The sequence below is a fragment of the Pseudophryne corroboree genome, chromosome 1 (assembly GCF_028390025.1).
Source record: "Pseudophryne corroboree isolate aPseCor3 chromosome 1, aPseCor3.hap2, whole genome shotgun sequence".
In the NCBI taxonomy this organism is placed as follows: Eukaryota; Metazoa; Chordata; class Amphibia; order Anura; family Myobatrachidae; genus Pseudophryne; species Pseudophryne corroboree.
The window spans coordinates 318,847,408-318,873,682 of record NC_086444.1 but is presented as its reverse complement, the minus strand read 5'-3'; the positions used below and the strand labels follow the sequence as shown (position 1 = coordinate 318,873,682).

The window sequence follows — 26,275 nt, the reverse complement described above, 5'->3', positions numbered from 1 at the left end:
GGCACTAAATGGAACCCCAGTATCCCCTACGGACTATGAGAAAAGGATTTACCGGTAGGTAATTTAAAATCCTATTTTTTCACGGCACCCCTAAAATAAAAGTTTCATTATTGATATATTTGGGAAAATATATGAAATTAAGTAAATTGCGCCTACCTGTCATCCTTTAGGTTCAGTTATTTGATTTGGCCCTGGGCCACCAATCCGTAGCACCCCCTGCAAGAGCCTCGTGGCACCCCAGGGTGCCTAGGAACACATGGGCAGATGTATTATGCCTGGAGAAGTGATAAAGGGGTCTGTCTATTCATGAAGCAGTTAAACGTGTGGAGAAGTGAGCCTGTGAAGAAGTTGCCCATGGCACCCAATCAGCATTGAAGTAACATTTATAATTTGCATACTATACAATTGTATGGAGCAGCAGATGGGTTGCCATGGGCAATTTCTCCACAGGCTCAATTCTCCACTCTTTTAACTGCTTCATGAATAGACTCCTTAGTGATAAGTGGAAGGTGATAGCGCACCAGTCAATCATTACGGGTTTTAAAAATGACAGTTATGAGTTGACTGTTTACTTGAGTAGAGTCCCCTCTTACAAGGAATGTACACCCTACATAGTTATTGTAACGTAATGATTGGACAATAACACCCTATGCCAGCGATTGCCAAACTGGTTGCTGGGGTGCCTCTGGGCACCTGCGAGGGTTGCCATATGTCAGTGGCCAGGACCGAATAAAATATTTTATGGTCAATGTGATATGCAAAACAAGTAATAGTGACTACATTTTGTTTAATTTAATATTTTTTTTGGCCTAGGAGTGCCATGAAAAAAAAAAAAGCTGGTTCTATAGGGTGCTGTAATTCAAGAAAGATTGGGAAATACAGCCATATGCTACAGAAAGCTTTAAATAGTCCATAGTCGAGAATCCTAGGGGGTCATGCAGACCTGATCCCACGCAGGCTATTTTTTGCACTGCAGCGATCAGGTAGTCGCCGCCTACAGGGGAGGGGGTAGTCGCTGTGCAGAGGTGGGAACGCTTGTGCAGAGAGCTGCACAAACTAAAGTTTGTGCAGTCTCTGCACAGCTCAGGACTTACTCAGCCGTTGTGGTGATCCTGGACGGAGCCGACGCCAGGAACCCTCCCTGGAAACGGCCGGGCACGCCTGCGTTTTCCTGGACACTCCCTGAAAACGGTGAGTTGACACCCCCAGACTGCCTGTCAATCTTCTTGCATTCTCCGATGCGAACGCTTTCTTTGTTCAATCCGTCGCTACCCGGCGACAGCGGCCGACTCGCCTGCGCATTACAGTCCATACGCATGCGCTGTTCAAACCCGATCGCACGGCTGCGAAAAAGGCAGCGTGCGATCGGTTCTGAATGACCCCACCCCCGTAATGTCCAGGCATCCTGTCTTAAATAAAATCAGAAGTGACAGCATATGTGTTAGGTAGTCTTTTTTTGTTTTTTGTTAAATGGTATGCTTTGTTGGGCTACCATATTATTTCTACACCTTTTATGCATTTTATTCGAACTAGCAAACCAAGAAAACATAAATAAATATATTATCATTTTCAAGTGCCGTTTTCATTTTGTAGAGCTACTGCATTCTGTGTTTTGGAAAGGTGGATTAATACTGAAGTAAGATCCACAAATAGATATATACACTCTTGCACAAAACTAAAATCTGACATCAAAAATCAATCAAAGACTGGTAATTGCCAGAACACCGCTTCTGATGATAAATTACACATTCTTGAAGAAACGAACCAGAAAAAGAGCCATCTATACAAGAAGCATCAATTAGGTCAGTCCGTTAACGTCTGCTGTTTCACCAAAGGATCTGAGGAAACCGTATAGCTGTTTAGCAGAGAAATGCAGCGTTTTTGTCTACTAATTATAAATGATACACTGTAGTGGCTTTTCTGATTGAACTGTTGAAACTACAAACTATCTGGCTCCTCAATCTTGTGTGTTTCTCTATTTTCTGGTAAACCTCCTATCTACTGTACCTGTTTCTTTGTTGCCCTGTTCCACCCCCTTCAGGTGTAATTGACATATTTACAACTGAGCAGGATGCTCTCTGCATTTATTATGCTAATTTCCATCATTGCATTGACTTGCCCAACTGGTACCATGGGGGTCATTCAGAGTTGATCGCTTGCTAGCTAGTTTTAGCAGCCGTGCAAATGCTATGCTGCCGCCCACTGGGGAGTGTATTTTAGCTTAGCAGAAGTGCGAACGCATGTGCAGCCGAGCTCTGCAAAAAAAGTTTGTGCATTTTAAGAGTAGCTCTGAACCTATTCAGCGCTTGCGATCACTTCAGCCTATTCGTGTCCGGATTTGACGTCATACACCCGCCCAGTGAATGCCCAGCCACGTCTGCGTTTTTTCAGACACGCCTGCGTTTTTGCAAACACTCCCTGAAAACTGTCAGTTGACACCCAGTAACGACCCCTTCCTGTCAATCTTCTTGCTGCCGCCAGTGCAAAGGAAAACTTCGCTAGAACCTGAGCACAACCACAAAGAGCTTTGTACCCGTACGTCACACGTGCGTATTGCGGGACATGCGCAGAAATGCTGTTTTTTCACCTGATTTCTGCGCTGCGAAAACCGTCAGCGAGCGATCAACTCAACTATTCACCCTCGCAAGTTAACACCTCAACCCTGGCACACCAAATGCACCAGATATCTGCAAAAATGCTCACGTACTGCTGAGCGACACTGGAGGAAATCACGCTCTAAGGCAGACTTCCTCCATTTCAAACTTATGCTCTCATCCTTCAGTGCTGCCCTTTCTCTTGCTAAACAGTCATACTTCAAGAACCTCATCTCCTCCCAGTCTTCCAACCCCCGGCGCCTCTTTGCCACTCTCAACTCACTTCTCTGCCCACCTCCACCTCGTCTCCCTTCCTCACTCTCTGCTCTTGACTTTGCCACTTACTTCACATCCAAAATTGACTCCATACGTAAGGACATCACATCACACCAGACCATCAGTAACCAGCTTTCCCCCCATCGCTTACCACCCCTCCCCATTCCTCCCACCTACTCTGACCTCTTTCTCCCATGCAACTGGAGAGGAAGTCATGGACCTCATTCGTTCCTGTCCCCTCACCACCTCCCCACTTGACCCTATCGCCTCCCGCCTCCTCCGCTACCTCTCTCCTTCTGCTTGTTCCCATCTTTCCCACCTTCTCAATCTCTCCCTCTCATCAGGCACTGTCCTCTCTGCCTCATCAGGCACTGTCCACTCATCTCTCCTATTCTTAAAAAAACCTACCCTTGATCCAAACACTCTCTCCAACTACCGACCCATCTCTCTCCTCCCTTTTGCCTCCAAACTCCTTGAGCGTATTGTCTACAACCGCCTTACTTCCTTTCTTTCCTCACACTCACTACTTGACCCATTCCAGTCTGGCTTCCGTCCTCTCCACTCCACTGAAACTGCCCTTACAAAAGTATACAATGACCTCCATGCTGCTAAATCTAAGGGACACTACTCTCTACTTATTCTACTTGATCTCTCTGCTGCTTTTGACACTCTGGACCATCCTCTCCTACTGCAAATCCTTCACTCCATTGGTCTGCGCGACACTGCCCTCTCTTGGCTGTCTTCCTACCTCTCTGACCGTTCATTCTCTGTCTCTTCTCATGACTCCACCTCCCCCTCACTTCCACTAACTGTAGGTGTACCCCAAGGTTCTGTCCTTGGTCCTCTCCTCTTCTCTCTCTATACATCCTCACTAGGTAAGCTCATTAGTTCTTTTGGTTTCCAATATCATCTCTATGCTGATGACACCCAAATCTATCTTTCCTCTCCAGACCTCTCCCCTGCTCTCCTCACTCGTATCTCCATCTGTCTCTCTGCTACCTTTTCCTGGATGTCCCAGCGCTTTCTTAAACTTAACATGTCTAAGACCGAACTGATCATCTTTCCTCCCTCCCGCATAACCTCACCTCCTACAATCTCATTATCTATTGATGGCACTACTATCTCCTCTAGCCCCCAAGTGCGCTGTCTTGGAGTAATCCTTGACTCCTCCCTCTCCTTCAAACCACACATTCAGCACCTCTCACAAACCTGCCATTTTCATCTAAAAAATATTTCCAGGATTAGACCCTTTCTGACCCAGGATGCTACTAAGACTTTTATCCACTCACTGGTCATCTCCAGATTGGATTACTGTAATCTCCTCCTGACTGGCATTCCTGACAAACGCCTCTCTCCACTCCAATCTATCCTCAATGCTGCTGCCCGGCTCATTTTCCTCACCAAACGCACTACGTCTACCTCTCTTCTCTTACTAGACCTTCACTGGCTCCCCTTCCCTTTCAGAATCCATTTCAAGCTTCTCACACTCGCTTACAAAGCCCTCACCCACTCCTTCACCAAACCCAGACAAATCTCATCCTAACCCTCTGTTCTACACTCTCTATGTGCCCCATCTGTGTCACCCCTGTCTGTCTACCCCTCCCCTTTAGAATGTAAGCTCTCACGAGCAGGGCCCTCTTCCCTCATGTGCTTATCCTTTCTTACTTTAATAATCTTCAACTGCATCAACTCCAGCAGTCTTCTGCCACCTGATACTTATTCCAGTGTCATCTGCTGATGTAACTATGTGTATTTACCCTGTACTTGTCCTATACTGTCATCAACTGTAAGCTGCTGTTTTCCTGTTTGATTATTTATGTACTCTGTAATTGGGCGCTGCGGAACCCTTGTGGCGCCATATAAATAAAGGATGATAATAATAATAATAATAATAACTCGGAATGACCCCCATTGTTCTAGCACCACAGCAGGAAGATCTGGGCTTGATTGTTCCTATTTAAAAGATGTCTGATATATGAGGGGTGTGCAATAAGTTTCCTAATGCACAAAAAGTATTATATGTACAAGCAATGAACATACAGATTGAGCCACGCTAGTTGTGGTTCCGTCTGTGCCTAGGCGGGCCTAGGACTCTGTGTCTCCGACTGGGCACGCGCACCCGTGACGGAGACTAGAATGGGAGAGCGTCTCCATCCGGGCGGGCGCGCGTGCCCAGATGGAGACTGTCTCCTATTCTATGAGTGGGATAGCGTATCTGTGCACTCCCGGCGTGACTAGGCAGATGGATCGCCTAGTAACGCCGGGAGTGATCGTTTGCGATGGAGCTGCCTCAGATGAGTGCGGCTCCATCTGTAACATTTTTCAGAGTATTCGCCAGAGAAGTCTATGCAAAGTTGCATTCACTCAAACCTCTTGGTGATGCAGCTGGACCAGTACGAAGCAGATATATTGTCAACATGTTGTATAAAGGTCTCCACTGCAGCTTCCGGTGACTTAAAATGAATCCCATGCATCTTGCGCTTGATTTGTGGTAACATGAAGTCACAGGGGGCCAAGTCTGGACTGTATGATCGATGTCCAAGCTCCTGGATGCGTCCATGGGCCAGAAAATCCACCACTTTCCTGGACTTGTGGGCAGGTGCATTGTTGTGATGGAGAAGGGCACCACTAACGAAAGTTCTTGGACTGCACCTGGAAATGGCTTCCAGCAATTGCAGCAGGCATTGGTTGGCATACCAGTCCACATTGACTGTGCACTGCTGCATGAGTGGTATGGTAGCTACATGACCAGTCTTGGCCAAACAGTCACCATGGTCTTGGCCGCACTGTACTCATGTCAGAACTTCTTTGGTGGTGCACTTCCAACTGATGTCCACTGGGTCGACTGTTGTTTTGGTCTCGGGGTCGAAACTGGAGATCCAGGATTCATTATCACTGATTATCTCCCAGACATGGTGCAAAGTCACCCGAGCCGCCTCCTGCTCTTGAGTTAGGTGATGGGGCACCCAGCATGCAGAAATCCCAATTAAATGCCCATCTCTTTGTCTAACTGGACCATGGTCACCCTGGCGTCCACCTCAACTATGGCCCATACGGCATCAGCATTGTCCTGTGATGGCAGACAGCTGCAGCGCTCCTTTTCTTACAGGGACCAACTCCTACGACAAAATTCTGCAGACCACAGTAGTTCCAGATGATGCTTCTCCCCAAAAAGCAGCTTGTAGTCAGTCAAAATAGTCTTGCTGTCGCAGACCACTCTTGTGGTCGTAGAAGATCTAGCTTTTGTTGAGCTCCATAACGAGTTTGTGAAGGAAGTGAACATGCTGATTTCTTCATTGTGCAGTGCTACTTATATACGGTTCTTTGCCTTGATATTCCACAAGAACTTTAGTCACAGATTACAGTTCACAACCAGACATTTTGTGTCTACTATACCTATGCACCGCATATCTGGAATCTCATTACACACCACATGTATTAGTTAATGTATAGGTTCTTCTTTCTTGGATTTTGAGGGGATCGTATTTACAGGATCTGGATTTAACATCATGATAGTGTTCAGCATATATATTGCCAGACTCGTCCTATTATTCACTAGGCACAAAGCGGTATTAATTGAGCAACTCTGTTTTATCATTTGTAATATTTTTTGTTTATATTAATAAATATAGGTCGACCTCCTTGATACAGATTTTGATAGATTTTCTGTGTGTGTGACACTACAAACACACCATTTATTTAATTGTCGGGTATTGATTTAACGTACTACTGTGAAATACGTTTGGATTTTTATGGCTTGTATTAAAGCATTTCACTTGTTGATGTCTAATAAACTTAGAATTTGCAATATGGAAGGGGGGTATATTATCCCAATTATAATAGTTGACTGTTTTTTCAGTAAAGTTACTCATCAGAGAGCTCTTGGAATAGAGAAGGTGAAGTAGGCCTCTGCCATAGTAACCATTGTGCTCAATCATCTTATGGCTGTTCTCTGACTATTTGTCTTCAGGTTTCTCTTCAGACAACAAAAAAAGCAATTAAAATGCAAGTTGAGTGAATATTTCCAACTCTTCTGAGTTTCATTTGGTTAAAAACAAAATAAATAAATGAGAAGCGGTTTTCCGATAACTAGGAAAGTCAGGACGTTCATTACCGTCTAACTCTGAACAAAATTATGTTTTGCATCTTTATGCAGTTTTCCAGTCCCTGAATGGAAGTATTTCAAATGCTTTTAGGGCCAGTCTGCTTGTAATGCAACATGATATAAATAGAACACATCCGGAGCAGCTATTATCACAGGCAAGTGATTCTAATACGACGCTACCCAGCTGCTAAATTGCTGAAACACTCTTAATAGGCCACATTGAACATTGTGTGTAGGTGAAGTGACCTTGGTAGATAAAGTTGATTCACACATTTTACATTGAAGTATCAGGAAAGTCTGCTTTATTACTGAAAGATAAGTTTCACCTTGATCTTCTTATTAGTGCTCATATTCTTTCCTTTTCTCTCAAGAGATAAGGACAGCCAATGTGAAGTTTTATGTAGTAAATGTGGTTGGTTAATTTTTGACATGACCATGATCTGCCAGTATATTCACTGACTTCTTACTGGACCCTCAGGTAAATTTACGAAGTCTGTTTCTGAGTCGCTATTAAAACAGACTCAATTTTTCATTCGTGTTTGATTGTCTAAAAACGGTATTTTCTAAAAGTCGAATTTTTGTCCATTTTAGAGATCGATGTTGGTGTAAGTCTGTTTTAAAAGTCTAAATCCATTTGGCTTCATTTAAATGGATGTTAGAAACTTACTCAAAGTCAACTTAAAACTGAATGCAATTTCCTACTGCTCTCCTATTGGCCAAAACATGTCACATGCACATTTTGACCCACAAACACCTTCATTCATGCAGTGATTTGCATAAAGCAGGAAAATGCATTGCATTTCAGGTTCTTGAATTGCCATGTGCGCCGCATGGCTGTGTGCTTTTCTACAGGCATCATAATCAGCTTTCAGACCCTTTTAGAAGTCAGACCTGCTTACTAGTCTTTTTTTTTTTTTTTTTCCAGTTTTTGAGTCTGTTTTTATTGATCTTTATAGGCTTCTATTAAAAAGTATTGATGATTGGTCTTCTTTAGTCTAAAGTCCATTTTGTTTTGTTTTTAGTAGATTTTTCAGTCTGTTTTGGCTTTAGTAATTCTGAGAATTTCAAAATCGACCAAAAATTAAAATAGACTTTTAGCAAATGTACAACCCCCCACGCACCCCTCCATCCCCAGTGTGTTCTATCCATTTGATCACCACCATGTGTTATCTAAATGGACACAGATTAGGTCTCTGAATCTGGGTGAGTGAATATTTATGGTCCAGTAGTGCCACTCTCTAGAATGCTTTGGATATTCTCAGAAGAGATTATGCAGTTCCAAAGAATAAAGCAACCAACAAACCGTCTTGGGGAACCCTGATCTGTATCTGTAAATGATCATGTCTAGTCTGCCATTTCGTATAACCTAGAAATGCTCACCTACTGGTATGCGCTCCCATTGTTTGCCAGGCCTGTTTGAAGGCACGACTCCCTGTTCCTGCAGGAGTCGCAGCACATTCCACTCATTCAGTGGGTGCCTCTGTGGCTGCTAGCCGTGATGGCCTCTGCAGAACAACTCTGCAAGGCGGCCTCATGGTCTTCTGCCCAAATATTCATCAGGTTTTATGCCTTTGACACTTTTGCATCAGCTGACACAACCTTTGGGCTATTGTCCTCAGCGCGGTCCAGGAGAGTCCTGCCCATGAGGGGACAGCTTTAGGACATCCCAGCTTAAAGTCTCTCAAGTGCCTCCTAGTAAACGACTAGGAAAATGGGATTTATGGTCTTACCTGGATAAATCATTTTCCTGGAGTCCATAAGGGGCACAGGGCACCCTCCCTGATTCACCTGACTTGCAAGATCCTTTCCTATACTAGTGAGTATGTGGCCTGTTATTCTGGGTGTAGTACGGCTGACCGGCAGTCAGGAGACCGCCGTTCAGCTTACCGACGCCGGGATTCCGGCAGCATACCGACACCGGGATCCCGGCGGGGAGGGGCGAGTGCAGCAAGCCCCTTGCGGGCTCGCTGCGCTCGCCATGCTGCGGGCTCGGTGGCGACCTGCGGTCGCCACGGCTTCTATTCCCACTCTATGGGTGTCATGGACACCCTCGAGTGGAAATAGTCCCTGTTGGTCGGCATGCCGACCATCGGGATAGTAAGCGGTCGGGATGGTGGAGGAGTTCATGTGACTGTCGGTCACATGAATACCACCCTGTTATTCTGTGTGTCTGTCTCTGCGTATGTGTGTTGGTCTTCCTTCCTCTTCCTTTTCCACTCCTGCCTAGGAGGCCTGGGACGGGGTATACAGGAAAGAGAGGTTGAGCATGCTGGGAACAAAGAGTTAACCCTTTGGTGCCTACTCGTTTCCTCGCCACCTATAACCCAGCATAAAGTCTCTCCTGTGCCCCCTATGGACTCCAGGAAAAGGATTTATCCAGGTAACACCATAAAGCCCATTTTTTCCCAGCTTCTTCCTGTCCAGAGATATTTAAGAGTTAAGTAAGTTGATTTGCAGTAATAGGCTTTGTATTTGTGTGATTTATGCCCTATGTGTGTGTTTTTATACACTGACTATTTAAAATACTTGTTGAAAACTAAATATACGATAAGTACAGTTTTTGGTCACTGACATGACCCTGTTTTTTCTGTAAGTCTGCTTGTTTTATGATTAACTTATTTCTTCTAGGAAAAAGAGCGCAACAGCAGGCGCAAGAAAAAAAAAGCTGCGCAAATGGAGGAAGAAATCTCATACACCCCTGCCAATGAGGAGGATGAAATGGAGGCATCTGGGATTAGTGGTAATGAAGAGGAAATGGCAGAGGAAGGGGACAGTAAGTATTGTGCTGTATTCATGAACACTGTCTAACTAAGATTACTTGTATTCATTAGTATTCCTCGTTAGGTGTTTGTTCTTATTAACTGTCTGCAGTGTTTTATTCTCTCCATTTACCGTAGCTCTTGTGCTACATGTCACATTTATCCTACATACCGTGTGTTTTTATCATCAAGCAGAGTGTGACTTCTCTTCTTGATTCCAGAATTTCTGTATTCTGAATATTTTTGCTTACTGCTAATCTGTAATTTTATCTGTTTGATATACAAAAAAAATATATTAACTTTGGTCAAATTTTTGTAAATAATATTCTAATTTATATGCTACCTAAATGACTTTACATGGATCAGTGCTTTGTAGATTTTAACTAAATGTACACAAAGATGTTGGGCCGGATGTGATGATGCCTGAGATTGCTGGAGGTCCAAGATGCCGGACTATCTCAGATGTTTTTGTTTTTTTAAAGGGGCAATCACAAGGCAAAACTAGTAATAACATCCGGCCCGTTATGTGAATTTAGACACTACAGTTAGTTGTGTATTATAGTACAACTGTTGTGTTGTCCTCTCTTTAAACTGATGTCTTTGTTATGTTCCATCAGATGCCATTAACAACAGTTCTGACACAGAGAGTGTTCCTTCACCAAGACAGGAAGCCAAAGTTAGCAAAGAGGAGTCCAAGCCAGTGATAGAGACTAACGCGGAAACAGACAGCGCAGTGCCAGACAATCCTGGTAACTCTACCACTCTGCATTCTCAGGAACTTAGTGAAAGGACTAGTAATGGTAAGGAATCCAAAGAAGAACCAGAGCCCAGTATGCTTAAAAAGGAGGAGGAAGATGAAGGAAGTGCCTGTGAGGAGCCAACCAAAAGTGAAATAAAGCAGGAGGAACCAGAAGACTGGAAAGATAGTGTTGCTGATAAAGCAGAAGAGTTGCAGAAAGCAGCAGCAGAAGTGCCACAGAAAGTGGAAAAAAAGCACAGCAAACATGGGGGGAAGACAAATGCAGACAGTGACTCTAGTGCCACCTGCAGTGCAGATGAGGCTGAAGAGCAGGAACCCACTGATAAGAACAGGTATGGTGACAGCAGACACCACCACCATACCATATTGCAGGGTTGGGGGAGGGGGGGGGGGGGGGGTTTGTCACTTGTTTTATGTGGGGACCTTGGCTGTTATACTGTCAGATCAGTAGTCGAGATTTGTATTCTATTCTAATCATTTAGGCTGCGTAAAGTAATTTTGTTACTTTTATGAGGTTTGTATTTTTAGGTTTGCAGCTCATATGGTTATACTCTGACATGACATACAGTGCACTTATGTTACCTGTGTGTGTCCTATATAGCATACAGAATATATTATTATTATAATAATAATAATAATAATATAGTCATAATTGCTGTGTGGGTTTGCCTGACAAATAGCTGGAGCTGCATATACTATTGCTTTTCTCATCACAGACTGTAATGTGTGGCGAGACTTTGGCGGTAATGGACAGCAGTCCATTCTTACAAAATAAGAATAATAATAACCACACTGCAGAAAAGCCCGTAGTGATGTTACATTCTGCAGGTTTAATTATCATGAGCCATGTATTAATACCTGGTCCCTCTGTCTCTTGCTTTTTGGGCATGTGACACTTTTCCACTGCTCCTACTTGAGTGAAAAGAATGTTATGTAAGTGGTAGTGGGGAAGAAGAACATTGCTGCCCTGTCTCTTATGTTGTAGACAGGTCAGGACAGCCTTTTTGTCTTTGTGTCTCTCCCAGTCAGTGTCTCTTAGAATAATATCTTCCTGTTACAGGTAGCAGGTCTTCTATTGCAATATCTGTATCTGCCAGGACTAGTAGGAGCAAACGGGGGGGATTCCTAGCTTTTAGAGTAGTAATAATCTTAGTGATAGGCTACTGATTATCTCTTCCCCTCCCCCCCCCCCCCACCATCACCCCCCTCCAATACCATGGTACTATTGAGACATATGTTCCATTCAGTCTTCCACAAACTTGTAAAATACAAAGTTGCACTGTATTAGAAACCATCCTTTCCACCATTTCTGTCACACTCAAAGCACAGCAGTCCTAGGTGGACACACATTTTATTTTAACTGTAACTGCATACAGCATACAAATTGTAAATTATTACAGTTGCCCATACAAACACTGAATATTGCAACAAGACAAAAAGCATATACTGTACATAGGGGTCTGTACATTTACACTTTCCTTTATGTTTACCTCTTTACATGGCCATCTTCTTTAGACAGAGCCTGGCTCATATTCCTCACCAAACGTACTACATCCACCTCCCTTCTCCTACAAGCCCTGCACTGGCTTCCCTTCCCTTTCAGAATTCAATTCAAACTTCTCACACCCACTTACAAAGCACTCACCCACTCCTCTCTCATTTACATCTCTGACCTTATCTCCCTTTACACTCACACCCATCCTCTTCGCTTTGCTAATGCACGCCGACTCTCCTGTCTTCTGATTACTTCCTCTCTATCTCCAAGATTTTTTACGTGCTGCTCCCTTTCTCTGGAATTCTTTACCTCTCCCCCTCAGACTCTCCACCTCTCTACAGAACTTCAAACGGGCTCTTAAGACCCACTTCTTTACCAAACCCAGCCAAATCTCAACCTAACCCTCTGTCCCATGCTCGGTCTACCCCATCTGTGTCACCCCTGTCTGTCCACCCCTCCCCTTTAGAATGTAAGCTCTCATGAGTAGGGCCCTCTTCCCTCATGTGCTTATGCTTTTCTTACTTTAATAATCCTTAACTGCCCAATTCCTGCAGTTTTTTGGCCACCTTGGAACTTATCTCTGGTGTAGTTATACTTAGTTACCCTGTACTTGTCCTATATTGTCTTCAACTGTAAGTCACTGTTTTCCTGTTTTGATTATGTGCATATGTACTATGTAATTGAGCACTGCGGAACCCTTGTGGCGCCATATAAATAAAGGATAATAATAATAACAGAGGAGCGTGGCATGTCTGGCACAGGCAGAGATAGGGAACACTTACAACGATAATGGAATTAATCATTATAAGTTCTAAACAGGGAAGTGTTGTATCCGCAGGGATGTGCAGTGAGGTAAATGGCTCAGGAGGCACTGGCTAGTACCATAAGCAGATTTACACACTACATATGAGCCAAAGGGTACATGTGGGCATATGCAAAGGTGCCGAGGTATAAATTCCTGGAAATTTGGTGAGTTTTGATCAGAGAAATGCAGAAAAGGTAGAGTCACCTGCCATAGACTTTTCACTCCAGAGTTTTGATTATAAAAATTATCAGAATAATACTAAGAAGATATTTCTAACATATTCTTTGTATTTTTCATATACTTTATACAGTCAAAACTCTGGCACAAACGTTAGTATGACAGGAAAAGCTCTGCCTCACTCCACTGCACATCAATGGTTGTATGTAATTCTAATCTCTGAATATGGTGCTGCTCTGCTTCACAAGTGGTGCATTAACGCTGTTTATGTTGTTAGATAGAGCATATAGGACAGTAGACACTAGGCATTTTATCCACAACTGGTTATTGAGTTTGTATTACATACTAAAATATACAAATCATGTGACTGTTCCAACAAAAGAGAGAGATCCCAAACCTACTTGTCCCTGTAGGTGATATTAGTCTACTCTGTGGCTCTCCAGCCGGTGTAGTAAAATACATTGTCAAATCTTATTATTTTTTTAATATATCTTTTTTTCTTAATCACCATTTTAGAATAGCTGTTACTGCATTAATGCACTTTGAAAAACATATGTTTTGGGTAATTGCTTTTTACTTTATATCATTGCTCCTTAGTCCTCCCTCTTTATATAGCTCAAAATTGCCGTTTCCTCTTTGTTAAATTTTCACTTGAATTATGGTGGGGAAAGGAGAAGTGACAGCAGTGACTGCTCTGTTACTGACGTCACTAATAAGGGGTAATAGTCACAAAAGCCTTTTTCAGTGGTTTCATTGCATTGAATCCAAAGTGACTGGCCTTTCCAAGAGTGGCACCCCGCTGAGTTGATCCACATAGGGTGCACTTACTGCAGTTTGAGGATTGTCAGAAGTCCAGAAGAATACTTACATTTGCTTAGCTTTGTGGATCGGAACTAAATGCTCCTGTTTAGCTTCAGTTTCCTTTGGATTTTGCAGGAATAATAATGCCAGTACTTCCTTTTCACTGAAACCCAATTAGCTGACCTCAATAAAATGAAATTTCACCAGCCATGTCTCTTCTCCTAAAGTGAATTTGTTTCCTCAAGAAGGGCTCTTCAGTGAAGTGCCTGCTGGAAATACTTCTACCCAGTAATGATCACTGCCTGTTGTTTTGCACAATCTACCTTTGTGTAACATGTTCTATATTTGTAGACGGCTATGTAGTAAGTGCTTGCTGATTGCCGGTACGCTATTTGGATGATTAATGAAGATTTTATATTGGCCCTATTTGCTCTTGCCTCTAGTCTTTGCAGTCCCATTGGTCCTCTGTTACAGAGAATAGAGGTATTTGATTTTATTGCCGTACTTTTCCATTAGCTTAGGTGGCTGTTTTTATATGGGTCTTATAGTACCATTGGCATTGCAAGAACTTCCATATCTCTTTATTTTCTGCTAAGGAACAAAATCCCACATTAACAAATAATAATTTACTGGGTTTTTTAGTTTTTGGGCTTGTTTGCCATTATACAATTGGTGCATACTTTGTGCAGGAAGGTGCTAAAACCAATGAATGGCAAAAGCTTGTCCACAAAATCACGTTTGATTTTATGGTACGTGGTAGGCCGAGTAACTATTTACCACATACAGAGAATGATGTACTGTTCTCTTATACAGTACTTAGTTAATGTTTTGTTGTTTATGGGTTGTCAAAGCCACCGGTCATTTGGTAACGACAAGAGGAAACAATGCTAATCAGGTTCTTAAATATGCCCCTCAGTAGACGGTTACAATAAATATTATTAGATTGCATTTTCCACTCACTTGCAATAATCACTGGTCAAATGTACTGTTAATACAATTTGCAGTGAGAACCTACAGAGTAGTTTGACATGAAAGCTTGGGAGGTATTCATATATTTAGTGTTTTATTTACATGCTAATGTCCCAATTCCACATAGGACAGTCCCTTTGTTTTTGGCCTCTGTGTTGGGCATGGGGATGTAGTTATGTGACCGGCGGTCAAGAGACGCTGGTCACAATACCTCCCCCTACATCCCACCCCCTCACAATCCTGACGGTCAGCATGCCGACCAACAGGGACTATTCCCACTCGTGGGTGTCGATGACACCCTTACGCTGGCATTCCTCTGCCGGTATCCCGGCGGAGGTATGCTGACCGGCGGTCTTCTGACTGCCGGTCACGAATACCACACCCTTGGGCATGTACCATGAGAAGATCAATAGAAGTGGATGTAGATTTGTTTGATTTGAGGTGTGGCTGGGAAGGATGTGTGAGGGACATGGCCTTTATTTTCCAACAATGTCCACTCTGAAAATTAAATAATGCCCATATGGATTGGACAGTGCTAAATCAGCACAAGGTAACCTATAGTAAAAATAAAGAGTGTTTTTGTAAGCCTGATTCGGTTAGAATTACCCTGGGCCTTGGAATAGGGCCTGACATTACTCTCAGTAGTAAATGAATACCTTTAGTCAATGAGACGCCTATGTTTAGTAGCGTATCTGCAGTCTTTTTAAACAAATAAATATGATAGTAAAGCAGGAAGGGGCTGCAAGTGAAAGCTGGCAGGGGCAACAGGAGCCTGTTATTGCCCTGTACCACAAAATTAACCTTTTAGTGAGGTTATACACCAGGAATTGATTGGTCATAGATTTGGAAGGTCTGCTTTGGTTTATTAATCTTAAAATATTGAGAAAAACTGGCTCCTCACAGTCCTGCTCATATGTCTTTACAGCTCTATCGACTTTATTCTGTATTGCATTTGTTTGCCATAATACTAAGCACCTCCAGTATACTTTGCAACAAAAGTAATAATCAATGTGCTCATTGCTTTTGTTAGACTCCCCTTCAAGTGTCTTTTTACATGTTAAGGAATGTGGACAAATTTACCTCATAATTTGCCATAAGCAAGCTGTATGTGAATAATATGACTGACCTTTGTGTTGTATGTGTGTGTGTGTGCAGGCTGCTGTCTCCCCGGCCCAGTCTGCTAAGCACTGGTAGCGACACGCGTGTGAACTCTTTGCCTCAGAAACCACTGGACCTGAAACAACTGAAGCAGAGAGCAGCTGCCATTCCACCCATAGTAAGTGTCTATAGAGGGAACACTCCACCATGTGGTTACCTTGTTATTTCCAGAGGACACTCAATGTACGTAATGCAAAGAGAAACACAGTGTCTCCAACTGTACCTTCATTTATACATTTAGTTTTATATTGCTGTTAAATCAGTTAGTTCCTGAAAATGTGTTTTGTTTTTTTCTCTCCTTTTCTGGAATATTTATTTCATTTATTTATTATGGCATATACATATAGTAAAATACTTTGCAGAGGACATTTGACCATTCCCATCGGTCCCTGCCCCAGTGGCGCTTACACTCTATACCCGCTAGGGTTAAGTTTTCATAACAAACCAGTATATTTTTGGTTCAGAGCGGAAACCAGAGCACCCAGAGGAAACCCACGCAAGCACAGGGAGAATATGCAAACTCCACACAGTTAGGGCCATGATGGGACTCAAACCCACAACCGCAGTGTTGTTAGGATGTCCATGCTGTCCACTCCTTTACCATAAGACTTCTATTGTGGTAGTTTCAAAATTGTATCTTTCCATGTGTGATGTGCTAGGGAGGAATGGGAATGACTTTAGTCTGCTCCTGTAATTATGTGGAGATTAAAGGTCAGAGTGATTTGATGGGCTGTAGTCTCAAGAATACTGGTTCAGAAATGGCTCCTTCTGCTGTGTGTAGGAGACGGGTACACTTTACCTTACCACACTCCATCTCTGTTATTACTGGAGTCATTTGTAATGACAGTCTGATAGCCTACAGCGCTAAGTGACTTAGCTTAATGTTACCTGCATTAATACAAACAATCATGTTTGGCTAGTTTCATACTACTGTTTATAATAATAATTGACTTGCAGTAAGGGTTTACGTTCTCCATATGTTTCTGATGTATATGAAAATGTGTAACTGGAACTTATTTAGTTTATATTGGCTTTATATAAAGTACAGCATGATTTTCAAAATGACATTTTTTTTCCCCCACAGAGACTAGTATTATTCACAATCTTCTTTTCAACAGTGACCATTTGTTATGAAAAAATGATAGAATGGTTATATACAATTTTCATTCAATGACTTCTGAGAAAAAGTCAGATACAGGAGTAGAGGCTTTCTTCCATACACCAAGGAGTTAGAGAATATAATGAATTACTAAATAAATGCTACAATTTGTTTATAACCTGTAGCATCAGGTATTATCAGGCAGATTGCTCAGTGACTGCTTTATACTACAGTGCATTTTTTATAAGTTTCAAAAAGTTATTAAATAACCCATTGGATTTTAAAATTAAATGTTAGGTATATTGCCACATATACTGTAAGGTCTGAAGGCTGTGAGCCATGTGTAACTTGTGTATCAGTTGATGAAGGTACTGCACCCGTGCATTGATTTGCATGTCAACGCAATCAGGGGAAAGTAGCAAGATGCACAGCAAGGTCTCTCGTGCAAGAGCTGTTCTGCCGTCAGATTCTGGTCATCAATCACAATGTTTTCTTGTTTGAAACAGTCATATAACCTGTCTCTTCCTTTTAATGTCTGCCTGGTGACTCTAATAACCTGGCTATGTTCTGGGGTAAAAACACTTTGATTTTTTTGGGGTTTTTTTTTTTGTCCCATTTTACGTATTTGTCTTCTTACATTTTAAAACTCTCTAGGTGTTTGGAGCAACCATATGATGGTATTTATACTATTTTTTTTCTCTAGCATCCATAAGGGATATTGGGGAACCTAGCACAAAGGGTATAGACGGGGTCCAAAGGAGCCAGTGCACTTTAAATTTCTTCAGTGTGCTGGCACCTCCCCTCTATGCCCCCTCCCACAGGCATTTAAGAAAAAAGTGCCCTCAGGAGAGGATGCACTTCTCTCAGCTCCAGAGAGTTTTCTTCAGTTTCTTTTTCATGTTTGTTATTTTCAGTATGCTGTTTGTGCAACAGCATATTGCACCGTGGGAGTTGATGGGGAGGGGGGCGGTCACCGGCCTTACGAGGTGCAGAGCCGCTTTTCTGCTGCAGGACCACCATCCTGAGGGGTGGTTGTTCAGCAGGGCACTGCGCCTTGGCAGTCACAGCCACAGCACGCCGCACACCCCTAATACTGCCTGAAGGTGTGACCTCTGTGGTGAGTACAACCCGGGAGGCCCGGTTCACTGTGCGGCTGAATGTGGGCGCGGCGTACGGGACCTTCCTGGGGGATTCCCGCTAAGATCCCCCGTGTAGACTAGCACAAAACCGCTTAGACTAGCACTTGTAATGTTTTTAAGCTGAAAGGAGACTTTGCCAGTATAATATATCACTATAGCTTCAGCGCCATTAGAGGGGGCGGAGCTTCTTCAGAGCGGGACCAGAGGCATTTTGGAGTCTTCCTCTGCTTACTGCAGTCATCCACAGCACACACAGCACTTCCTGACTCCTCATAACGCTCGATATCTGGTACAGGATGTAGCAAAGGGGGAGAGCCGCTATTGTACACTATCTGGGTCCTCTACAGGACAGAATTTGTTAGTGTTTACTGTGCTATAGTTAGCGGACAGCCTCACTGGGGCTGTACAGCTAAGGGTGTGCTGGTGTCCTTCTCTCTGTGTGTCTCCTCTCACATACAGTAGGGCAGGCTTACAATATAACTGTCTGGGTGTATGTGTATGTTATTGTGCTTACTGTGAAACAAGGGTAAACACAGGCTGTGCAGTGTATGCCACACCAGATTCTCTCCATTATCATCTGATTCTGTTTCATGTGAACAATTCAGCCAAACTTCACAAATCAGTGAAGCGGCTGGGGGAGAGGGTACAGTGCCCCTCTGGCTAGGGTCTCTTAAAACTATGATGTCAGATATGTCATCCCAGCTCACTGCTAATGTACAGAAACTCGGCTACTACAACAAGCTGCTTCAGATTTAGCTGCTAGGGCAGATGCGGCACAGCCCCCCTCCTCTCATGCAGGACCACAAAAGCGTGGTTTACCTGCACTACTCTCTGATACAGATGAGGATGTACAGGAGGATGGGGAGGACTTAGACCCCGTTAGTGGGGATCCCGATTCTGCTCAGGGTATTGAACCCCCAATTCTGGCTATTTGAGACGTGTTAATGCTCCCTCTAGAGGACGCTCCGTCACAACAGTCATTTTTCTTTGTACAAAACAAGCCTAATGTCACTTTCCCTGATTCTGCAGAGTTAGATGACCTATTCAAGCTGGCCTGGAAAAATCCAGACAAAAAATTCCAAGTGTCCAAAAAAATTTGCGCACTTTCCCATTTGCTCCTGAAGGTAGGAAATTTTGGGAGGAACCTCCAGGGGTTGATGTATCAGTCTCTTAACTGTCCAAAAAGGCGGTGCTGCCTGCCACGGGCTGCTTTACCATAAAGAATCCTGGGGATAGGAAAATAGAGACTACACTCAAATCTATTTACATGACAGCAGGTGTATTGCAAAGGCCGGTCATTGCGGGTTGCTGGATGACCCATGCCATTCATTCCTGGGCCTCTCGGGGGATTCAGGACACTACACGTGTCCTCTGTGATTCGCTCAAGGAGATGGGGACCATTTAATGCTAGGACTTCTGCCATGGCAGTGTCGGTGCGCAGGGCTTTGTGGTTGTGTCAGTGAATTGCAGACGCAGAATCCAAACATAGTGTGGAATCCCTCCCCTTTTCTGGTAAATGGCTCTTTGGAAATCCACGTATCCAATTCAAACCCAAAGTTACGGCTGGGAAATCCATGTTTCTCCCCTCTGGGGCCCCGCCGCCGAGACGCTCCTACTCGGGGCCATCTGTCCAGTCCTTTCAGTCTCACAGATTTCGATCTAAGGCCAGAGGTGCCTCCAATGCGACTAGAGGCACCAGAGGTAAGTCCAGAAAGCCTGTAAGCACCAGCTCTCAGGAACAGAGCACCAGTTCTGCTTCCACTAAGGCCTCAGCATGACTGTGCCCACCCACCCCGAGGGGAGCTCAAGGTGGGAGCTCGACTGCGTCACATCAGCCACGTCTGGCAGGCTTCCTGCCACGATACCTGGGTCGGAGATCTTGTTTCTCAGGGCTACAAGCTGGAGTTCGACAGTACTCCTCTCCAATGATTTTTCAAATCAAGCTTACCAGCTTTGGAGGATATACAAGTTATGTTGCAACAGGCCATCCTAAAGTTGGTCCAGTCCCACGTCATTGTTCTAGTACCAATACCGCAACGCAGCAAAGGGTTTTACTCAAACCTGTTTGTTGTGCCGAAACCGGATGGTTCGGCAAGACCCATTTTGAATCTAAAATCCTCGAATCCTTACTTGAAGGTGTTCAAGTTTAAAATGGAATCCTTGAGAGCAGTGATCGCGGGCCTGGAAGAACAGGAATTCATGGTCTCCTTGTATATCAAGGATGCCTACCTCCATATTCCGATTTGGCCGCCTGTTTGGAGTCAACATTGTTCCTTACCTGAACGACCCTCTGCTCAAAGCAAGCTCCAGGGAGCTTTTGTTGCTCTATATTGACCGCACTATCCAACTTCTGTCACGCCATGGGTGGGTCCTCAACTTACAGAAGTCCCACATGGAGCCGACTCAGCGGCTACTGTTCCTGAGGATGTTGATGGATACTGTGGCCCATAAGGTGTTCCTACCAGAGGACAAGGCGAGAACACTTCAGGAGATGGTCCTATGAGGCGATTTAATATGGCAGGTTCCATGCCAGAACTTTTCAGCTGGATCTCCTGAGCAAATGGTCCAGTTCGCATCTTCAGATGCACTGGATGATACAGCTGTCGCCTCAGGCCAGAATTTCCCTCCTGTGGTGGCTGCAGTCCTCCAATCTACTGTAGTGCCGGAGTTTCGGAACACAGGATTGGACCCACCTCACGACAGATGCGAGTCTACGAGGATGGGGAGCTGTCACCCAAGGGGCGCGGTTCCAGGCAGGTGGTCAGCCCACGAAAGCCTCCTTCCGATCAACATTCTGTACCTTCGGGCGACCTACAATGCTCTGCTTCAGGCCTCTCCTCTGTTCAAGAATCACGCGATCCAGGTACAGTCGGACAACGCCACAGAAGTGGCGTATATCAATCGACAAGGGGGCCAAAAAGCAGAGCCTGCATGCGAGAGGTGTCAAAGATACTCCTCTGAGCGGAAAGAAAAGCAAGACTGATGTCGGCAATCTTCATTCCGGATATGGACAACTGGGAAGTGGACTTCCTGAGTCATCACGCTCTCCACCCGGGGGAGTGGGGACTCAACCAGCAGGTCATCAACCAGTGGGGCTGCCCGCATATCGACATGATGGCTTCTCGTCTCAACAAGAAACTTCCCTGGTATTGCTCACGAACCAGGGACTCTCAGGCGAAGGCAGTGGATGCACTGACGTAGTCTTGGCCTTACCAGCTGGACTACAGGTTTACTCCGATTCCGTTACACCCCAGGGTGCTCAAGCGCATCATAAATCTGGGAGTCCAGGCAATTCTAATTGCCCCGGATTGGCCTCGGAGGGCGTGGTACGCGGCTCTTCTGGCCATGTCCGTCGAAGACCCTTGGCCTCTACGAGTAAGAGGAGGTCTTCAACCAGGACCGTTCGTCTACCCGGACTTATGGCGACTTCGTTTGACGGCATAGAGGTTGAGCGGAACATCCTAGCTTACAAGGGCCTTTCCAAATAGGTTATTGCTACCATGGTTCAGGCCAGGAAGCCTGTGACGTCAAAACACTATCATCATATCTGGAGGAGATATGTCTCTTGGTGCGAGGAACGCACGTATCTGCCTGCTGAGTTTCACTTGGGACGTTTCTTACGATTCCTGCAGGCTGTTGTGGATAAGGGCTTACGTCTGGGTTCCATTAAGGTTCAGATTTCGTCCCCCTCCATTTTCTTCCAGAAGAAATTGTCAGTGTTGCCAGAAGTTCAGACCTTCTTGCAAGGAGTACTCCACAGCCAACCTTCTTTTGTGCCGCCTACGGCACCCTGGGATTTGAATGTAGTTTTGGAATTTCTACAGTTCTCCTGGTTTGAACCTCTGATGACGGTAGAACGGTAGAAGACAACTACCTCACGTCGTAGACGGTGATGTTACTGGCCCTGGCTTCTGCTCGACGTGTCTCAGAATTGGGGACCTTGTCATGTAAAAGTCCATTTACTGGGACAGAGCGGAGCTCCGGACTAGGCAGCAGTTCCTGCCGAATGTTGTCTCTGCATTTCACTTGAATTAGCCTATTGTAATTCCGTCCAGTTCTGAAGCTTCTGCTCCTCCGGAGGCATTGGATGCTGTGCGAGCCTTGAAGATCTATGTCAAGAGAACGTCTCGGATCAGAAAGACGGATTCTTTGTTCTTGCTCCATGATGCGCACAAAAAGGATTGTCCTGCTTCAAAGCAGTCCATTGCTCGTTGGATTAGGCTTACTATTCAACAGCAGCCTTACCTGTTCCACAGTCTCTGACGGCCCACTCTACAAGATCTGTGGGTTCTTCCTGGGCGGCTGCCCATGGAGGCTCGGTCTATGCCGAGCTGTTACCTGGTCGGGGAAGAACACTTTTGTTAAGTTCTACAAGTTTTGATACCCTAGCCAAAGAGGATACCCAGTTTGTGCAGGCGGTGCTGCAGCAGTCTCCGCACGTTACCGCCCGTTCTTGAAGCTTTGGGACGTCCCCATCGTACTAGATTCCCCAATATCCCTTATGGATGCTAGAGAAAATTAGGATTTTAATTACCTACTGGTAAATCCTTTTCTCGTAGTCCATAAGCGATATTGAGCGCCCGCCTCAGTGCGTTGACTTTTCTGTAGCTTCTTGTTATGTGGCTACCTGTTCAGCTGTTGCTGGTTGTTTATATGTAAGTGGTGTGCTGGTATGTAAATCTCACCACTCTTTGTTATCATGTTCCTTCTCTCGTATATGTCCTTTCTCCTTCGGGCACATTTTTACCTATAACTGCCTGTGAGAGGGGGCATAGAGGGGAGGAGCCAGCACACCCAGTTGAAGAAATTTAAAGTGCACTGGCTCCTTTGGGCCCCATCTATACCCATAATACTAGATTTCCCAATATCCCTTACAGACAACGAGAAAAGAATTTACCGGTAGGTAATTAAAATCCTATTATTATTTTTCTCCATGTTATTACATGACTAGTATATTGCTGCCGCACATGGTTTTAGCATGGTAGCAGTATACCTGCTAGGTAGTTTTGCCAGGGTGCCGTGCCCTGCCCGTTTTGTTAATGTTGAGATCTGCTTTGCCCTTATTATGACTGCTAGATTATGCCCTTCACTATTTTGGAGGACGTGGCCTCTTCCTCCGACATCTGGGAGTCTCAACTTACAGTGAGACGGGCAGAGCAAAAGGCTGTCATCTAGCCATAACCCAGCTCTCCAGAGGTGCTTTCTATTCACATAATGAGCTCCCAGTGCCAGTGGCGATCCTCTGTCTCAGGCCCACACAAGCTGGGTGCAACAGCAACACATGTCCCTCTGCTGCCCATGGGGTAAGCCGTTGTGCAAGAGAGGGGAGAAAGTAGACATCTTTGAGGTAATCGACTGCTTTAAAGGGGATCGGTATGAAATACCTACAATCGAAATCCCGACATCAGTTGACCGAAGGTCAAAATCCCGACATTTAAAATACCGATATGTAAAATGTCGGCAGGTCAAAATGCCGACATTAGTTTTTTCCATTGGGTTTTTGTGTGTGTCTGTCGACATAGGCACCATATAAGTGTACTGCGCTCACCATGCTTCGGGCACGGTGCCTCGCTGCGCTCGGCACACTATTATATTCCCCCTCCAGGTCCACTGGGATGATCAAGTATGAACAAGTCGGTTTCAATGAAAAAATCATGAAAATTATGTTGGTATTTTGACCTTGTCTGTATTTTAAATGTCGGTATTTTGTCCATGTTGGGATTTTGATAGTCGGTCAGTTGCTGTCGGGATTTTGATTGTCGGTAAATTGACTGGATCCCATTTAAAGCACTGAAGACTTCCATAACATAGCAGGTATTTTATAGGTAAAACATCCTGTTAGGAAATAACACGTACAGTGCAGGAGGACAGGTTTAAGCTACGGTCACACAAAAACGATCATGTATTGAGCCTGACTAAATATGTTGTGAAAATGCTAAATAGACCCCTTATGAAATAAGACCCATCAATGATCCATAACGGAGGTAGAAAAAGGCACTGTAATGTTCATTAAATGTTAGGACTCTCAAAACTTGCTTCTCTGTGTTGTATTGCAAAACATAGGAAGTTGTGGCATCACCTGTATGAACATGAACACGTCGAGTAGGGGCATTATATGGTTTCTAATGTTACCTAGAACATACATTTACCCTTGTCTTTATTGGGTTTCCTATATCTTAGTATTTAATGACACATTGCCTTGCATAATTTTCTTCTGACCCTAGCACAGTCTAATAGCAAGAAAGACTTGATGACGCTTGTACACGCAGACACAATAAATATGCAAATAATACAATATATTAAATAGAATGACAGACAGAAAAATAAAGACATAATAAGAAAAAGTTAATGATAACTCCCGGGAGTGCATATAAGTAATGGAGACAAAATAGTCTATAAAGCTCCTCCATGGGGATAATTATAATAGAAATAAAAAAATCACAAAAAAAAACCTTAAGAGTATAGTAAAATGTATTTTGTACCATTCTCCCAGAGTTCCAAACTGCACAATTGCAGGATCAACGCAATAGCTCCCAAGCTGGTATAAAAGAAGATACAGTCGAATGGCAACTAGATAATACATGGATAAATTAATGTCGGTATTAGTGATCCTCTATCAGAGATTTCTCTAACGTCCTAGTGGATGCTGGGGACTCCGTAAGGACCATGGGTAATAGACGGGCTCCGCAGGAGACTGGGCACTCTAAGAAAGATTTAGTACTACTGGTGTTCACTGGCTCCTCCCTCTATGCCCCTCCTCCTGACCTCAGTTAGAATCTGTGCTTGGACAGAGCTGGGTGCATTTTAGTGAGCTCTCCTGAGCTTGCTAATAAGAAAGTATTTTAGTTAGGTTTTTTATTTTCAGAGAGCTTCTGCTGGCAACAGACTCTCTGCTACGTGGGACTGAGGGGAGAGAAGCAAACCTACTAACTGCGGCTAGGTTGCGCTTCTTAGGCTACTGGATACCATTCGCTCCAGAGGGATCGAACACAGGAACCTAACCTTGGTCGTCCGTTCCCGGAGCCGCGCCGCCGTCCCCCTCGCAGAGCCAGAAGACAGAAGCCGGCGGGTTGAAGCAAGAAGACGTCAAAATCGTCGGCAGAAGACTCCTGTCTTCATATGAGGTAGCGCACAGCACTGCAGCTGTGCGCCATTGCGCCCACACTAACCCCCACACTCCGGTCACTGTATGGTGCAGGGCGCAGGGGGGGGCGCCCTGGGCAGCAATTGATTACCTCCTGGCAAAAAAGCAGCATATATACAGCTGGGCACTGTAATATGCATGAGCACCCGCCATTAATTTTACACAAAATCGCGGGACAGAAGCCCGCCGCTGAGGGGGCGGGGCCTTCTTCCTCAGCACTCACCAGCGCCATTTTCTCTCCACAGCTCCGCTGAGAGGAAGCTCCCCAGGCTCTCCCCTGCAGACTAACGGTAGAAAGAGGGTAAAAAGAGAGTGGGGGCACATAAATTTAGCGCATTAATCATATATACAGCAGCTACTGGGTAAACACTAAGTTACTGTGTAATTCCTGGGTTATATAGCGCTGGGGTGTGTGCTGGCATACTCTCTCTCTGTCTCTCCAAAAGGCCTTGTGGGGGTCCTGTCCTCATATAGAGCATCCCCTGTGTGTGTGGTGTGTCGGTACGTGTGTGTCGACATGTTTAACGAGGAGGGCTATGTGGAGGCAGAGCAGGTGCACATGAATGACCTGTCTCCGCCGACGGCGCCGACACCTGATTGGATGGATATGTGGAAGGTGTTAAATGATAATGTAAACTCCTTGCATAAAAGGTTGGATAAAGCTGATGCCTTGGGACAGTCGGGGTCTCAGCCCATGCCTGATCCTACAGCGCAGAGGCCGTCAGGGTCTCAGAAGCGCCCACTATCCAAAATTGTTGACACAGAAATCGACACGGATTCTGACTCCAGTGTCGATGACGATGATGCAAAATTGCAGCCTAAACTGGCTAAAGCCATCCGCTACATGATTATAGCAATGAAGGATGTATTGCACATATCAGAGGTAAACCCTGTCCCTGACAAGAGGGTTTATATGTATGGGGAGAAAAAGCAAGAGGTGACTTTTCCACCTTCACATGAGTTAAATGAGTTATGTGAAAAAGCGTGGGATTCC

At 44.5% G+C, this 26,275-nt stretch overlaps 1 protein-coding gene across 13 annotated transcripts in view; it reads left to right on the top strand.

Moving 5' to 3' along the window:
• Positions 1–26,275, top strand: part of NCOR2 (nuclear receptor corepressor 2) — a 713,121-nt gene that overhangs the window by 542,055 nt on the left and 144,791 nt on the right. For all 13 annotated transcript variants that reach the window (XM_063964578.1, XM_063964589.1, XM_063964577.1 and 10 more), the window contains 3 exons: positions 9,604–9,748; positions 10,352–10,826; positions 15,897–16,017. In XM_063964578.1, the coding sequence (XP_063820648.1) occupies positions 9,604–9,748; positions 10,352–10,826; positions 15,897–16,017 (741 nt within the window). The remainder of the gene's footprint in view (positions 1–9,603; positions 9,749–10,351; positions 10,827–15,896; positions 16,018–26,275) is intronic.